The following is a 17,775-nucleotide window of genomic DNA, read 5'->3' on the forward strand; positions in this document are numbered from 1 at the left end:
GATGCAGCTGGGCTCATACCTGCATTTCTAAAGAACAGATGCTAGTGAGTGAGGAAGCTGATTGTGAGGTTGGTTAACAAAATGGCAAAAAATAGCGCCATCACACCAACACCAACGCACACTCACACACACACTCACTCTCACATGCATACACACATACTCACATGCACACATACGCTCACACACACACACACACCAGTCCTTGCTAGTGGGAGGGGCCTCCTCCGTAGTGGGCGGGGCCTGGCCTGGGCGGGAGCTCCAGGCGATTGGGCAGCCTCTGGAGGACGGCCCGGGCTGTAAGTGGGCGTGTCTGCAGTGGGGGCCTCGCGGCTGATGATTGGATGACGGGCGGATGCCTGCTGATTGGCTGCTCGTGGCTTCCCCCCGCCTCGGCGCTGAAACCCAAAACAAGCTTTAGAATGAACTGAGCTCCGCCCCTCTCACCCTGGAACTGAGCCTCAGAGCCGAGGTCCGATCTGATTGGACGAGCCTTTACAGACCATACAGCAGAATGTCACATGCAGCACGTGCTATATGACTATACGTTCAATATATGACACTGCTGCTAGTTCCAGAACATTCCGACTATATTATATATCCACAAGAGTGAATTCCTTTTCTGTTGCCCACCCCTTTTTAAAAGGAAACCTAGTTCATGTTCAAATGTGGAACTGAATGTTTAAAAAAGTGCTGGTCCAAATGCTGTGTTTGGGTTCTGCTTGGGTGCAGAATGTCCCTGGAAAATGTTCAGCGTGTAAAAAGTTTTTTCCCCATAATAACCCCTAAACCAGACCCAGACCCAGACCCAGACCCTGATCCTGATCCTGATCCTGATCCTGATCCTGACCCTGACCCTGACCCTGACCCTGACCCTGACCCTGACCCGACCCGGACCCGGAACCGGAACCGGAACCGGAACCAGAACCAGAACCTGACCCAGACCCAGACCCAGACCCATCTCACTGCCTTATCATGAACCACAGTTTGGGCACTACTGTCTGAAGCAAAAGAGGGAGAGTGTTTTTGGGGGGACAGACCTTGGACTGTGGAGCGCAGGGCTGGACAGTGGCCTGAGAGAGGCACCCCTGGGGGTCCCCAGCGCTCGGTGGATCTTGGGGATCCCCTCCTTCCTCCTCTCCTCCGCAGCGGGGGCTCCACAGTCAGCCCCCCCAGCAGCCTTCACTCGAACCCTTCGCGCCCGCACCCCCGCTGCTCTGCTCTGCCCCCCGGGGGGGGCCGCGGCGGCCGGGGGGGGAGACGGGCTCAGCGGGGGGTCCGGGGACAGAGACAGTCGGGAGACTTCGGGAGACGCTGCCTCTCTCTCACACAGGAGGTCTGAGGGGACAGAAGCAGAAGGTCAGCAGGAGCGGTGTCCTGCTGCAGAAATCTGCGCATCCAGAACAATACAAAGAACCGCCCAGGAACACGCCTCAAAAACCAGAATTCATTCCAGTAATGCGCACTAACCAAACCTACCAGTACCAGTGTGTACCAGGCCTAAAGGCCTGCTAGCCTGCCCGGGGGAGCCTGGCTGTAGTTCACTGATTTCATATCTATTCAATAACCAGTGCCTGGAATACGTTCAGTATCTCCATCCAACAAAATACTGCTGTACTTGTTACGTAGTAGGTATTACAGCTGAAATTTGAGCTGAATTTCAGTGTGTCAGTGTGTCAGTGTGTCTGTGTGTGTGTGTGTGTGTGTGTGTGTGTGTGTGAGCGAGCGAGCGAGCGTGTGTGCGTATGTCTCTGTGGGAGCAGGTGGGACAGCTCACCAGGTGGTGGAGAGTTGAAGGAGGAGTCAGGCGAGGTTGTGTTTATAAGACGACCACAGACCGCTCTTACTCCTTCTTCCTCTTCCTCCTCCTCATCACTGGTGAAGCTGAGGCTATGGCCCATGCCATCTTCCTCTCCCCCCTCATCTTCATCACTGTGAGAGATTTTCATCACCTGCGGCTTCCGCTCCTGCTCTATGGCCTGCAGTCGTCTTACAGACAGACAGAGAGAGAGAGAGAGATTTCCGTAAAGGTGAGTACTGACTGATCAGTGTGTAAAGTTTGGTACTGACTGATCAGTGTGTAAAGTTTGGTACTGGCTGACCAGTGTGTAAAGTTCAGTACTGGCTGATCAGTGTGTAAAGTTCTGTACCGGCTGATCAGTGTGTAAAGTTTGGTACTGGCCAACCAGTGTTAGAGTTCGGTACCGGCTGATCAGTGTGTAAATTTCGGTACTGGCTAATCAGTGTGTAAAGTTCGGTACTGGCTGATCAGTGTGTAAAGTTCGGTACTGGCTGATCAGTGTGTAAAGTTTGGTACTGGCTCATCAGTGTGTAAAGTTCAGTACTGGCTGATCAGTGTGTAAAGTTTGGCACTGGCTGATCAGTGTGTAAAGTTCAGTACTGGCTGATCCGTGTGTAAAGTTTGGTACTGGCTGATGAGTGTGTAAAAATCAGTACTGGCTGATGAGTGTGTAAAGTTCAGCACTGGCTGATCAGTGTGTAAAGTTCAGTACTGGCTGATCAGTGTGTAAAGTTCAGTACCTGCTGTGCTCTTTCCTCCAGGCTCTGAGCTCAGAGAACACGTCTCTTCGGTCTTTTCCATCAGTCTCCTCCAGATCAAAGGTGTGTTCTGGGGTGTGTGTGGGCGGGGTTAAGGAGGGAGGGTGGGACATGGGAGCCGGGATCTGGAGGAGAAGGAGGGAGTGAGGGAGGAAAGAGGATGTGAGAAGAGAACATATGGGAGAAGAGAGGGAGGAGAGAGGGTGAGAGTGAGAGGGAGGTAGAGAAACACAGGGAGGAAAACACAAATGTGTTTCACCTGGACTCAGGTAAACCTGTCCTGCATATGAATAATATGAGCAGTCCTTAAACAGGCCTCCTCCCCCTCCCCCAGGGCTGGCCCACACTGCTGGCAGAACAGGACCTGAAGACCAGCCAGCCCTACTCAGAGAGACCGCCACCCAGGCCAACCGCCTATCACACACCTGTATGTACTACACACGAAACACCACACTCTAAAAAATTTAAAAAGGTCCCTAATCCATGCAGACTTGTACAAACCTCTGGCTTGAGAAAACCAATCTGCCAAGCTGGCCAGGGTACCTGCATGATTCTCCCGATATTAAATACCATCAAACTGAAGCCGAAGGTCTGCATTTTAATCTCATGTTCACAGAGCCAAAATAAGAAAAATAATGTCACCGTCCAAATACTTAGGGACTGCACTGTATGTGGTGGATGAAGGGCTCTTCGTTGTGCAGTGTGGTTTCTGCAGTGTAACAGTTTCTCTTGTCTTGTAAATAAGGCATATTTGAATTAGCATGTGAAAGAGGGTGAGTGTGGGTGAGAGGGGTACGGGCCTTATCAGAAGGGGGGATAGGAGAGGGAGAGAGAAATTGGCAAGTGGGCGAGCAACAGAGAGGGAGAGGGAGGGAGCAAATAGGAGTGAGAGATGAAGGGAAGAGAGAAAGAGAAGGAGGAGAGAAAGGGAGGTAATTTAAAAAAAACAAAAGACAGTGAGGGGAGAGATGGATAGAAACAGAACAGTACAGCAGCGGGGGGGGGGGGGGGGGTAATTACAGACACTTACCCCCATCTTCTGCCTGTGGGCTCTCAGAACCTGAACCGGATTCCCACAGATCACCCCCCCCACACCTGCGTAGACACATCATACACCCCCATCACCATCATACACCCCCATCACCTGATTAGCACTAGTGTGTTATGTAATGGTAAATATAATTAAATTAATACAGATCCTGTTATCTGATTAGCACTAGTGTAAGTGCCTAAGAAAATGTAGTCCCTCCCTAGTACACCTGGGCGTATCTCAGCCCTGGAGGAGTAGGCTATCCCAGCATCCCCTGCGCTCACCGTGGGTCAGTCCGCTGGCGTCCTGGTCCAGCAGGGCTGGGCTCGAGCTGGCCGAGCCAGGTCGGGAGGAGGGGGAGGAGCCAGGTCGGGAGGACGGGGAGGAGCCGGGCCGGGCGAAGGGGGAGGAGCCAGGCCGGGAGGAGGGGGAGGAGCCAGGCCTGGCGCTGGAGGGTCGACTGAGGGAGAGGAGGGCAGGGAGAGCGGTCACAGGCCGCTGGGCGGAGCCAGGCCTGGTGGGGGCAGAGCCTGGCCTGAGGGGGGCAAGCACACTGGCTGGCTCCTCCTCTTCTGAAATAAAGGAAGGATAGGGAGGAATTTGTATTCACTCTGGCCATTTAAAAGCTGCAGGGTGGGCAGGGCACTCACACTTAATCAGTTACAGCACCTGATTAAGCAGATAACCCTTTCTAAATTGCTTGCTAATTTTAAGGGGAAATACAAACAGTATCATACGCACAGGAGAACAAGCAAATCCTAAGACTGAACTTAAAAGCACCTGGCTCAAACACTTACAATACCACTAGTAAAATTCTTGTACATTTCTAACACTTTATAGTGTTTAATACATATCTCTTTTCATCAATAACCATAACTAAATTTTTCTTACACATGATTATAAATGTGGCTGATCCAGCACGCACAGCAAAGCATCTTGTGTGTGAACAGGAAGGGAGGGGCTGATCGCGTGTGCTGGGGGACAGCACACACTCCCCACACACTGATCACACACTCCTCACACACTGATCACACACTCCTCACACTCCTCACACACTGATCACACACTCCTCACACTCCCCACACACTGATCACACACTCCTCGCATGACTGGTCGTTCCAAATTTGGGGAGATAAAGGAGTGGAAAGAATTTTTAAAAATTAAAAATTAATGGAATAAAAATCAGCTCACCTGCCCTCCGAGAATTAAGATGAAGGTGTGAACCCCTGTCCCACAGGAAAGCATTTAAAGAATAATCTTACCCCAGTATGTAAACTTAACAGTGATTATACCCCGGTGTCTTCCCCCTCCCTACCTGCGGGGGCGCTGTCCTTAAGAGACTCCCTCAGCCGGACCCAGTCCTCCGCGGTGGCACTGTCACAGCAGGGTTCCGTGTCCCCTGCCGGCACGTTGTCCAGGTAACGCAGCTGTGGGATCAGCTCTCTGACTGCAGTCCTATATCTGTACCCCTCCGTCTGCCACCCCAAACACAGAGACCCAGCAAAACAAGCTTCAGTCTCAACACTACGAAAGGAAGCCCTGCTAGCATATACCTACTTACTGAACACAGCAAGGAAGCTCTGCTAGCATGTACCCACTTACTGAACACAGCAAGGAAGCTCTGCTAGCATGTACCCGCTTACTGAACACAGCAAGGAAGCTCTGCTAGCATGTACCCGCTTACTGAACACAGCAAGGAAGCTCTGCTAGCATGTACCCGCTTACTGAACACAGCAAGGAAGCTCTGCTAGCATGTACCCGCTTACTGAACACAGCAAGGAAGCCCTGCTAGCATGTACCCACTTACTGAACACAGCAAGGAAGCTCTGCTAGCATGTACCCGCTTACTGAACACAGCACAAAGAAGCCCTGCTAGCATATACCCACTTACTGAACACAGCAAGGAAGCTCTGCTAGCATGTACCCGCTTACTGAACACAGCAAGGAAGCTCTGCTAGCATGTACCCGCTTACTGAACACAGCAAGGAAGCTCTGCTAGCATGTACCCGCTTACTGAACACAGCACAAAGAAGCCCTGCTAGCATATACCCACTTACTGAACACAGCAAGGAAGCCCTGCTAGCATGTACCCACTTACTGAACACAGAAAAGGAAGCTCTGCTAGCATGTACCCGCTTACTGAACACAGCACAAAGAAGCCCTGCTAGCATATACCCACTTACTGAACACTGTGCAAGGAAGCCCTGCTAGCATGTACCCGCTTACTAAACACTGCGCAAGACAGCCCTTGCAGATTCTTGAGAACTGTTGACAAAACATATTTCCAACAAAAACATACAACCATGTGCTAGAAGTATGTTTAGAATACTGGTGAAACAAAGAGTTTCTTCTAAAACCCTGCTTACTTTTCCTTGTGTCGATAGGGATAAAGTATTTCAAATGAAGTGTCCCAAGTTTGTTTTCTAGCACGACATATGGACAAAATACACATCGCAGTCGCGCATTATAGTCACACATCGCAGTCACACACAGGCCAAATGGAGTCCAGCTTCTGCACAGGTGTCAGGCACAGCCATTACTATTTTTCCACTAGGTGGTGTTGTTTCCTACACAAATGTTACTTAGTGACTACAGACAAATATAAATAACTTTGGACAATTATAAAACTGGAAACAAGAGGGAAGAAAGCAACACAGGCTGTCAGGTTCAGTAACATGATTGCACTACAACAAACAAACCTGATCCCTGTCAAACCCCCAAACGTTCATCTGCTAAAAATGTATTAAAGGTGATTTATTACTCTGCATAGCAGCCAAGCTATTTTAAATACTTTATGGATTAAAGGCTGACTATTTGACTACAGTAATAAAACCGTTAATGTGTGCACTGAAACTCACATCCAGAAGTGATAAAACAGGACCATCTGCTCAGTGAATTAATACCCATAAAAAGTAAAATACACATGCAGGTTTTTTTATTGCCGAGAGGGGGCGCAATTGCAATAATACAGCTAGTAGGGCTCTGGCCTGTGTCCCTCTGCCAGACACAAGCTCTGAGATTAAATTAGTGCTGAAATTTCAGCCTCTTTGCTCTTTGTGACCAACTGAGCCTGAGGGAGTAAAGAGGTCTTGTGCATTGTGCTCCCACCCAACACACATACACACACACACACACACACATGCACACACACATACTCTCACACACACAGACACACGCACACACAGACACACGCACACACACCCTCTCACACTCACACACACACACACACACATATGAGGGTGACTGTGTCTTCTCCACAGAAGCGGCTTCGTCTCTCACGCTGGGTCTTATTGAGGGACATGAAAGACCGTGGCTGGAACCCTGGAACCCTGGGCTGTTGGGTTCCCTGGGCCGTTGGGTTCCCTGTGCCGCTGGGTTCCCTGGGCCGCTGGGTTCCCTGGGCCGCTGGGCCGCTGGGTTCCCTGGGCCGCTGGGTTCCCTGTGCCGCTGGGTTCCCTGGGCCGCTGGGTTCCCTGTGCCGCTGGGTTCCCTGGGCCGCTGGGTTCCCTGGGCCGCTGAGCCACTGGGTTCCCTGGGCCGCTGGGTTCCCTGGGCCGCTGGGTTCCCTGAGCCGCTGGGTTCCCTGGGCCGCTGAGCCACTGGGTTCCCTGGGCCGCTGGGTTCCCTGGGCCGCTGGGTTCCCTAAGCCGCTGGGTTCCCTGGGCCGCTGAGCCACTGGGTTCCCTGGGCCGCTGGGTTCCCTGAGCCGCTGGGTTCCCTGGGCCGCTGGGCCGCTGGGTTCCCTGGGCCGCTCCACGGCGGATCAAACGATGCTTTCATGTTCTGAGCGGAGCGTGTGAATGACTCTGGCAGTGAGTGTGAGTGTGAGTGTGAGTGTGTGTGTGTGTGTGAGTGTGAGTGTGAGTGTGAGTGTGAGTGTGAGTGTGAGTGTGAGTGTGTGTGTGTGTGTGTGTGTGTGTGAGTGTGAGTGTGAGTGTGAGTGTGAGTGTGAGTGTGAGTGTGAGTGTGAGTGTGAGTGTGTGTGTGTGTGTGTGTGTGTGAGTGTGTGGGGGGGGGTGAGGGGGGGGGGGTGTGCGTAGCGAATGGCCCCTTGCCAGCGCACTGGGACTGTCTGGGTTATCGAACACCCATATCACCCCCTTAGTTACTCAATCAACCCATTAACCTAATTTATTTGCTAATTAGATTCACCTGATTGAACACAGAAAGGTATATATCAGTCTGGAAAGGCTTACAAAGCTATTTCTAAGCCTCTGGGACTCCAGCGAACCACAGTGAGAGCCATTCTGTCCAAATGATGAATCTTCCCAGGAGGTGCTGTGCTGCACAGCAACAACTCATCTAGGAAGCCACAAAAAACCCAGAAGAACATCCAAAGCACTGCAAGCCTCTCTAGCCTCAGCTAAGGTCAGTGTTCATGACTCCACAATAAGAGAGAGACTGGGCAAAAATTGGACTCATGGGAGAGTAGCAAGGCAGAAACCACAGCTAACCAAGGAACATCAAGACAGTTGCAAAAGCACCTGGGTCTTCCCCAAGCCTTTTGGGATATTGTTCTATAAAGGACAATTTTTAAAAAATGTACTTTAAAATATTTTAAATACTTATGAAATAATATTCAGTGTGACAAATATGCAGTGATTGAGGAAGCCATGAATGGGGCAAATGCTTTTTCCCTGTAAAGTCCTGAACTGGACTCAGATTTCGGTGCTACAGCATTAAAGCTGAAGATCACGTCCTGCCCCCTTTTGCAGCAGGGTGGTGAATGGGGCAGATTACCCAGCATTCACACCTCATTTTATCAGATTATTTAACATCTCTACAGATGCTCTACCAGGTTCAGATGCAAACAGACCACGTCCCACCTGCACACCTGTAACTCTCTGATTCGATGGCACACCTGTGCTGGACTGAAACTCTCAGGCTACAGGTGCTTTACCTGCGATCATTTCACCATTGGTTTACATGGCAGAGGAGAGAGGTGTTTACAGTGGGAGATAGTGGAGATTACACAGTGACATAGTGCATGATGGTGCATGCTGAATAAAGTAGGGTATGATTTCTTTTAACAAGTTGTATTTTGGTTTGGTTTAGTGTTGTGTTTATAAGACAAGGTGCATTCTGGGGTAAAGCATTGTGTTTTATAATGACAGGCTGTATTCTGGGGTAAAGTGCCATGTTTATATGTGCTGTATTATGGGCAAAATGCTGAGGGTTCTGGATAATATACTGTCTTACGTAACAAGGAGCATTCTGGGTAAAGTGGGACTCTTTGATCCCTGAGGTCTCTGGGATGGGTACCTGGATGGGGCCGGGGTGTGGCCGGGTGCAGACGGGGTTCCCCTCCAGCGTGAGGTCACTGAGCTGGCTGCACAGTCCCAGGTACTGCACCTGGATGAGGTCATCCACGCCATTCCCCTCCAGGTCCAGAACATGCAGCTGCTCCAGCATGCTGACCGGGCTCAGGTCCCAGATGCCATTGTAGGCCACATACAGCTCCTACATGGGCAACAGGGCACACACAGGACACATGTACTCTCCAGCGTCAGCATGGCCTCTGAACTACATTACCCAGCATTCTGCCTCAGTCAAGAGATTCTGCTACGGCAGGGACACTAACTCCGTGTGCGTGCGTGAGTACGCGTGTGAGTGTGTGTGTGCGTGCGTGTGTGAGTGTGTGTGTGTGAGTGCGTGTGTGTGTGTGTGTGAGTGCATGTGTGTGTGTAAGTGGACGTGTGAGTGTGTGTGTGTGTGTGAGTGCGTGTGTGTGGGAGTGCACGTGTGAGTGCGTGTGTGTGTGCGTGTGTGTGTGAGTGTGTGTGTGCGCGTGTGAGTGTGTGTGTGTGTGTGTGTGTGTGTGTGAGTGCGCGTGTGTGTGTGTGTGTGTGTGAGTGTGTGCGTGTGTGTGTGTAAGTGCACGTGTGAGTGTGTGTGTGCGCGTGTGAGTGTGTGCGTGTGTGTGTGTGTGTGTTTGTGTGTGTGTGTGTGAGAGTGTGAGAGTGTGAGTGTGTGTGTGTGTGTGTGTGAGTGTGTGTGTGTGTGTGTGTGCGAGTGTGTGAGTGTGAGTGTGAGTGTGTGTGTGTGTGTGTGGTGTTTTTGCGGCATATGTGGTGTGTGTGATGGTACCTTGAGGCAGGTGAAAGAGGGGATTCCGTCCAGGTCTGCCAGTCCACAGCGGGACATCCACAGAGCCTGCAGGTGGGGCAGCGTAGTTCCCAGATCCCTACAGGGACACCGGCCGCCGGACCGTGAGTAAACTCTAACCCGAGCGTATGGGCGGCATTACAAGTTTTAAACTGGCTCATTTGAATAGTAACCAGAGTTCTGATGAAGACTGATGTGGTCGAAACGTTAACTGTTCTCAAGCCTGAATGATTACGATTATTTGTTTGTTGCAGAATCCGGCAAGTGTGTGTCTTTTCTTTTCTGATTCTAATACGTTCCTGTGACCCAACACTTTTGTGGTGTGCGTTTGTTCTTACACTAACACCCTAACACTAAGCCAACTGTTATTCACATTTTTCAGAAAGCTTCAAGTACCCTTTCAGTAAGACCTCCCCGGTAACGTAGGGCACTGAAACACAAAGGATGTAAGATAATAGTAAACTTCATTCAGCAACTTTCCTTTTGATTTTTTTGCAGCCCAAAGTGGCTCACAGTGGAGATCAGATGCGGCTGCTGAATGTTATGAGCTGATTGGATCAGGGATGGTGCTGTTACATGCAGGAACGTTTGGAGTGGGGAAAGTCTTACCTCACAGACGTAATCGTGCTGTTGTTCAGCTTCAGGTGGACCAGACTGGGCAAGTAGGAACCTGAGAGATAAACGGATAAAAACAGACGTGTTGTTCTGTGAAAGAGCTCCGTGACTCAGGGCACACAGACTGCATGCTGGTACCACTGAGACGTCTCCTTCCCCTCACTGACATCACGCACGGACACATGCACTGTGAGTGTGTGTGTGTGTGTGTGTGTGTGGTGTATATGGGTGTGTGTGAGTGTGTGCGTGTGTGAGTGTGTGCGTGTGTGCGTGTGTGCGTGTGTGCGTGTGCGTGTGTGCGTGTGTCTGTGTGTTTGTGTGTGTGTGTGTGTGTGTGAATGTGTGAGTGCGTGTGTGCGTGTGTTTGTGTGTGTGTATGCATGTGTGGGTGTGTGTGAGTGTGAGGGTGTGTGTGTGTGTGTGTGTGTGTGGTGTATATGGGGTGTATGTGTGTGTGTGAGTATGACTGTGTGTGTGTGTGTGTGTTTGGGTGTGTGTGTGTGTGAGTGTGACCGTGAGTGTGTTTGGGTGTGTGTGTGCGTGTGCGTGTGCGTGTGCGTGCGTGTGCGTGTCCGTGTGCGTGTGCGTGTGTGTGTGTGTGTATGTGTGTGTTTGGGTGTGTGTGTGTGTGTGCGTGTGCGTGTTGAGTGTGTGTGAGAGTGTGTGTGTGTGTGTGTATGGATGGTCCATCTCACCAAAGTTGCCCAGGGTGTTCTCCCGCGTGTCCCACCACAGTCTCCAAAACTCAGCAGCTCCGCTCCGCAGTCCCTCCGCACACAGCCTAGCCTTTCCTGAGGAATCCCAGGACTTCACACATCTCACCCACATGCACACACACATCTACCCCTGCACACACACATCTACCCCTGCACACGCACACATTTACCCCTGCACACACACATCTACCCCTGCACACGCACATCTACCCCTGCACACGCACATCTACCCCTGCACACGGCACACACACATCTACCCCTGCACACATCTACCCCTGCACACACACACACACATCTACCCCTGCACACACACACACACCACACATCTACCCCTGCACACGCACACACACACACACACACACACACATCTACCCCTGCACACACACACACACACACACACATCTACCCCTGCACACGCACACACACACACACCCACACACACACACACACACAATCTACCCCTGCACACACACACACACACACACACACACACCAACCCCATGCACCACATTACTACACCCTGCACACACACATCACCCTGCACACACCACACCCTGACACACACATCTACCCTGAACAACACACTACGACACAACAACACAACCATCTACCCCTGCACACGCATGGACACACACACACACACACATCTACCCCTGCACACGCATGGACACACACACACACACACACACATCTACCCCTGCACACGCATGACACACACACACCACACACACACACATCTACCCCTGCACACGCATGGACACACACACACAAACACACACACACATCTACCCCTGCACGCTACACACACACACACACACACACACACATACTACCCCTGCACACGCATCGCCGACACACACACACCACACACACTCACCCTCACCAACCTGCACTGCACACACACTGCACACACACACACACACAACATCTACCCTGCACACGCACGGACACACGCACACACACACACACCCAAACACACACACACACTATCACACTCAACACAGGCACACACATCGACACACACACACACACACACAACACCCAACACACACACACACTCACACACTCACATACACTCACACACATCTACCCCTGCACACGCATGGACACACACACACACACACATCTACCCCTGCACACGCATGGACACACACACACACACACATCTACCCCTGCACACACACACACACACACAGACTTCACACATTTACCCCTGCACACGCACGGACACACGCACACACACACACACACAGACTTCACACATCTACCCCTGCACACGCACGGACACACGCACACACACACACACACCCACACGCACACACACACACAGACTATAAAAGTTATAAAAGTCACTTCAGTCTGAAAATGAATGAGTATGAGGAAGACAGGCTTTATTCTGTCTTCAGATTTTTCTGTTATAAAAAAGGAAAGTTCTCCTCGTGTGCGTTTCAGTCTTAATCAGAGTGCCACAGAGACAGGGGGATAATCTGTTATAAAAAAGGAAAGTTCTCCTCATGTGCGTTTCAGTCTTAATCAGAGTGCCACAGACAGGGGGATAAATGGACTCTCCCAGCAGCTGAAGGGCTGGCCCGTTCTCCATGCAGGCAGGCCCTCTATCCATAACACCACTTCACTCAGGAGCGCAATGGCAGCTATGCAGCACGATTTATAAACCAACTAAATCATTTAGTGCCCAACAGAAAAACAGAAAGAGTGCAAGACAGCCACTTCTCTTCACTGATATGGTACTGTCCTATTTACAGAAGCAGGAGGGTGTTGTGTGTTATTATCCATTACAGGTCCACAGCCTAAAAGACTTTGGTGAGACTGTGTAACTTCTCTCATGTGAATGAGGCCCGTTTAAATTACATGGGTTATGAATCCTTGACATAGAGGCCGTTGTGTGTGCGTGTGTGTATATGTGGAGTGTGTATTTGTGTGTGTGCATGCGTGTATATGTGGGGTGTGTATTTGTGTGTGTGCATGCGTGTATATGTGGGGTGTGTATTTGTGTGTGTGTGTGTGTGTGGAATGAACATAGTGTGTCAGGACAGCCGAACCACTGGCTAACTTCCAATGCAGACTAAAGACCCACCTCTTTAGACTGCATCATGGCCCCCTACGAATGACCACACTGTCTTGTGTGCATGTTTTTATGAAAGATGGCACTTCAGATAGAGTGAAGAATCCTACCAGTTTCTCCAGGGAGAGATAGAGCCCCACTAGGCGATCTGAGTCCTCAGGAACAGCAGGGGTGGGATTTATCTGGCCAGACCCACTGAGTTCAGTTACTGACACACGAGGTGTGCTGGGTTGCACAGGTGTGCTGGGTCGTATAGGTGTGCTGGGTTGCACAGGTGTGCTGGGTCGTATAGGTGTGGTAGATTCCACAGAACGCCACATCTTCACACCTGAAAGTGCATAAAGATGGTTTTAACTGCCACATCTTTTCCTTATTTCTAGAAGTTTAAAGATAATTATCACAGTCTGAACATGAGTAGCCTGGAATTCACTGTTCACACGCACGCAGGCACGCACACACACACACACACGGACACACACGCATGCGCGCACATGCGCGCGCACACACACACACACACACACATTTGGGATGGGCATAAGTGCTTGATAAATATATAAAAATACATTTTAATAAAAACTGAGAATTTGCACTTTAACCACATGTGAATTGTTGGATTTTAAAAAATGGGAGTAGAGAGCCAAATCAAGAAGAAAGAAAAAAAAAGTCTTTGTCCCAAACATTATGGAACTCACTGTTTGTGTGTGTGTGTGTGTGTATAAACTCCCAAAGCTAAAAATCAAATCAAATGCCGTTTCACAAGATTGATTGCTCGCTGTACATTATCATAACAAAGCAAAAAACATATTCAAAATTTTCGGATTACAGTCTGGCTGACTAAACAACGCACGTGCATATATGCAGTTAAAGAGCTATTGGTAGAGACAACAAACAACATTATATAAGCACACCGACACAAAGAAACGTTATAGGCTATATATACTTTATATTTAACTGATTTTTTCATTACAAATGTCCAATTAGATAACGTTATGTCAATTTCATGTTAGCCAGATAATTCACTTCAAGTTAGCCTACCTAAGTTAACCTCCTTATTTTAACGTTACTTTACTCACATTGAAACTGGTGGGTTTTCCGTTACAACACACCCACCTATTACTTTACCAAGGTGGTAACTGCACTCCTTACCTGACAAGACTAAAACTTAAATGTGCACGTTTCCATGTATTTCATCTGTAAGTCCCAGCTCCGAACATTCATTAGTTTGGTTGACAACGGGAAGATACTTCCTGGATACAGTGAGGGGCTGTGCCTCCTGGGAAATGCAGTCTGAATGGATTTTTCACCAGCCTCCCCTGGGGATACATTGAAACAATTTTGAGGTCACGGGCAATAAGATAGCTACTGAATGAACAATAGATCTTCATTCTAATTGTCATCCAATTAATAGCTAAATTCGAAAAGAACAACAATACTGCCAACAAGAAATAAATAATTTTATACTCTAACCCCCCCCCCCCAAAAATTTTTTTTTATATATATATATATATATAAATATTTCGACTGGCTATTAGTTCAACTAATTTTGGGTTTTGGCTTTAAAACCGGCACAGCTTATGTGATGAATGGGGATGCCCAATTAAATACTCCTCCTTCGTGCCCGCTTTTTATTTGGCAAAAAACTGTCCAATGGTGCCTGTGCTGTGCTAGCGGCGGACTGAGAGGAGACGCCGGAGTGCTCAGGGGCGGTTCTGTCGTGTGGGGCTGGGCGTGGGCTGCAGCGGCTCTCATCTTGCTGCCTTTTTGCTGCGTTCAATCATTGCGCCCTGACCTCCCCGGGTGCAGCTGCTACATGCACAGTGGCTGGTGAATTTACCGGTGAAACTACTGTGGGCAACTGTTTAACAGTCGTTATCATTTTAGAACTAGTGGTGGACGCGAGACTGACTGGAACACGATTTGTGGATTTTTCTTGCTTTGCTCGCTTAACGTTATTGACTGCACTATCAGTCCCCCGGAGGACCACGTCGCCTTTGCTAATTAGGAGACGCTATTCTTTGTAAGTATAAACGTTGTGTTCGTTCCTCCTACCATCTACACCGTGTTAGAGGGTCGGATAATACATAGAAGACACGAACAAGATTGCAGCATTGGCGTTATACTGCGCAAACACTGGAAAGCGGCGAAATCCGCCAAAATCAAAGCGGAATTAGATAACATTGCTGAATGCGGCGTACCTCTGTGGTTTAATGGCTTAATCCAGGCAACGCACGGGCTACGTTAACGCATCATATTGATCAATTGTTAAAACGTTAATTTAGGACCCAAAATGTTCCTTTTCTAATGTGTGTTCAGGCTTCACTGTTTACATTGTATTGCCCAGTGAAATCGAACAGTGATTAGTCGATCTGTCTGCAATTTCTGGTTCGTTGAACTTCGGGGGTAGGCTAGCTATAGATTGGTATTTTTCTCGAGACCAATGGACAAAGACACATTCTCCAGGAAATATCTCGCATAAAAAACCCTACACCGTTTGTTCATTTTTGGAGTTCGAAGATTGACCGATTGTTGAAACTGTGTACATCTTCTTGTTATTGCCTGTTTACGTTTTGTTCTTGAATGCGCCGGTGTCATTTGGATGTCGGCTAGCTAGCAAGGGTGACGCCCCGTCACAGTAAAACTGAAACCTTCTAGCACTGCGGAAGTCGCATTCCATTACTCGGCATTTGATTTTACGAAGAGCTTTTACACCGCCAGTTTTCCTGTTTTGCAATTTGCCGAATAACTTATTTTGGCTTTGAGTCTGCGTCCTTCTGTGTGTTCCTGTAGCCGAGATAAGCTAAACGAGAGGCCGTGGCTGAGCTGTTCGTGTCGTACAAATATGAATATACGATCTGTTTGAGAAATGTAATAACTATGTTTGATGCCGATAGTAGCCTACACGTGTACTGCAGTCATTGCCGTTTCGTACAACAGACATACCGCCACATGAACGCTTTAATAACGACATTTGAGGACGAAACTATTGCAACAACAAGTATGGCGGTACCGAGAGTCACATTAACATGCTTTCTTATTTTGCCACATTTCAGTTTTTTTCTCCTTTATGCTCTGCGTCTGTATAATCATGTAATTACGTGCAATTATAACATTAATCTGTAAATATTCAACCCAGATTGCATATTTCCATCATGTACACAAATCGACAATTTCAGTTCACTGTTCACACCTGAGGTGGAAAATCATTGCGGAATTTGCAGTCACAGGCACTGGTGCATTGCGCGTTGAAAACTGAACAGTATAATCATTTTACAAGTATTTAAACTCCATAACGGAGACGGCAAACATTTTTCTTCTTGGCTAGTCAAAGCAACAGTTTGCTCGGTAGCAATACGATTGAAAAATGAAATGGATCTAAACATTGGTTTATGCCGTCATGATTTGTATTGAGGTGTTTCTTATTGTATAATTTAAGAGGACCCTTTGGTGTCCGGCGAATTGGCTAACACATCTCTGCTATTTTCCCGTATAAACGGACAATTAAAGAATTTCAGGAAATAATTAAATCTACGTGGAGTTTCATGTGAAGGTCAGGTTTTAGTGGCTTTGCTGTTCTGTAAGGTGTTATCAGAAGTACGCTGGGCATGGTGAAGAACTGGCCAGGAGTTGTGTTGTGTTTCTAGGCCAGTGGCTGTGTGCCACACCGTCAGCACAGACTTGCGTTTGCACCCACAGAGAGATCAGTAGTCCAGTTGTCAGTTGCTTTGTGTGGCAGTTGATGAGTAGAGAGAGTCATTGTCTGCTGTTCTGTGTGGCCACATTTGGTGGCCCCTCCACACTTCACCATTGTTAGAAACGAGACTCATTGGGGGTAGGAGGCCGTTGTGTCTGCGTCTGTGGAGAGGTTTTGGCAGGGTACTGCCATTTCATAGTAAGTTTGAGATGCTTGAGGACTGAAAGGCTAAAATTGGGTGATCGAGGAATCTCATATAAGACCAGAATCTTTTGTTGGGATCTTTTAGGCCAGCAGGCTGCTGGCTTTGAGCTTCACTGGTTTGATGCAGTTTATATCTGTTTATTCCAGTGGTAGTTGTCACCTGCTGAATGATGTAAGCTTTTAAAATAATAATGATGAAATAAATCCAGGAGTAATGTGACAGCCCTGCTGATGGAGTGCTTCTGTGTTTCGTCCCTGAGGACCACGCGCCCAAACCGGGGCAGATGGGGCATTGGTGGTTGATGGCATTGGCTGGTTGTTGGTGGTTGATGGCATTGGCTGGTTGTTGGTGGTTGATGGCATTGGCTGGTTGATGGCGTTGGCTGGTTGTTGGTGGTTGATGGCTTTGGCTGGTTGTTGGTGGTTGATGGCATTGGCTGGTTGTTGGTGGTTGATGGCTTTGGCTGGTTGTTGGTGGTTTATGGCTTTGGCTAGTTGTTGGTGGTTGATGGCTTTGGCTGGTGGTTGGTGGTTGATGGCGTTGGCTGGTTGTTGGTGGTTGATGGCATTGGCTGGTTGTTGGTGGTTGATGGCATTGGCTGGTTGTTGATGGCATTGGCTGGTGTTGGTGGTTGATGGCATTGGCTGGTTGTTGGCGTTGGCTGGTTATTGGTGGTTTATGGCTTTGGCTGGTTGTTGGTGGTTTATGGCTTTGGCTGGTGGTTGATGGCATTGGCTGGTTGATGGCGTTGGCTGGTTGTTGGTGGTTTATAGC

At 49.0% G+C, this 17,775-nt stretch overlaps 2 protein-coding genes across 2 annotated transcripts in view; one reads left to right on the forward strand and one right to left on the reverse strand.

Annotated features, from left to right (window-relative positions):
• lrrc56 (leucine rich repeat containing 56) lies at nucleotides 1-17,642 on the reverse strand. The gene is made up of 12 exons (XM_064313822.1): nucleotides 17,264-17,642; nucleotides 11,002-11,097; nucleotides 10,301-10,361; nucleotides 9,674-9,770; nucleotides 8,849-9,046; nucleotides 4,902-5,061; nucleotides 3,871-4,158; nucleotides 3,587-3,651; nucleotides 2,539-2,681; nucleotides 1,775-1,986; nucleotides 1,038-1,335; nucleotides 1-395 (listed from the first exon to the last, which is right to left on the reverse strand). The coding sequence occupies exons 1-12, from the start codon at nucleotides 17,640-17,642 to the stop codon at nucleotides 206-208; spliced, it is 2,187 nt and encodes a 728-aa protein (XP_064169892.1). The 3' UTR covers nucleotides 1-205.
• LOC135241739 (GTPase HRas-like) overlaps nucleotides 14,980-17,775 on the forward strand; it is a 19,051-nt gene continuing 16,255 nt past the window's right edge. Inside the window, exon 1 of the mRNA XM_064312370.1 lies at nucleotides 14,980-15,122. The gene's annotated coding sequence lies outside the window, so the exon portion shown is untranslated. The remainder of the gene's footprint in view (nucleotides 15,123-17,775) is intronic.

This window comes from Anguilla rostrata, chromosome 16 (genome assembly GCF_018555375.3).
Source record: "Anguilla rostrata isolate EN2019 chromosome 16, ASM1855537v3, whole genome shotgun sequence".
Lineage (NCBI taxonomy): Eukaryota > Metazoa > Chordata > Actinopteri > Anguilliformes > Anguillidae > Anguilla > Anguilla rostrata.

Bases quoted from the DNA above. Each gene is read 5' to 3' on its own strand.
- lrrc56 (XM_064313822.1), bottom strand. From the start codon at position 17,642: ATGCCATCAACCACCAACACCAGCCAATGCCATCAACAACCAGCCAAT. The intron at 4,159-4,901 runs GTAGGGAGGGGG...CCTTTATTTCAG, and splicing joins TAAGGACAGCGCCCCCGCAG to AAGAGGAGGAGCCAGCCAGT. The intron at 396-1,037 runs GTCTGTCCCCCC...TTTGGGTTTCAG, and splicing joins CCTGCGCTCCACAGTCCAAG to CGCCGAGGCGGGGGGAAGCC.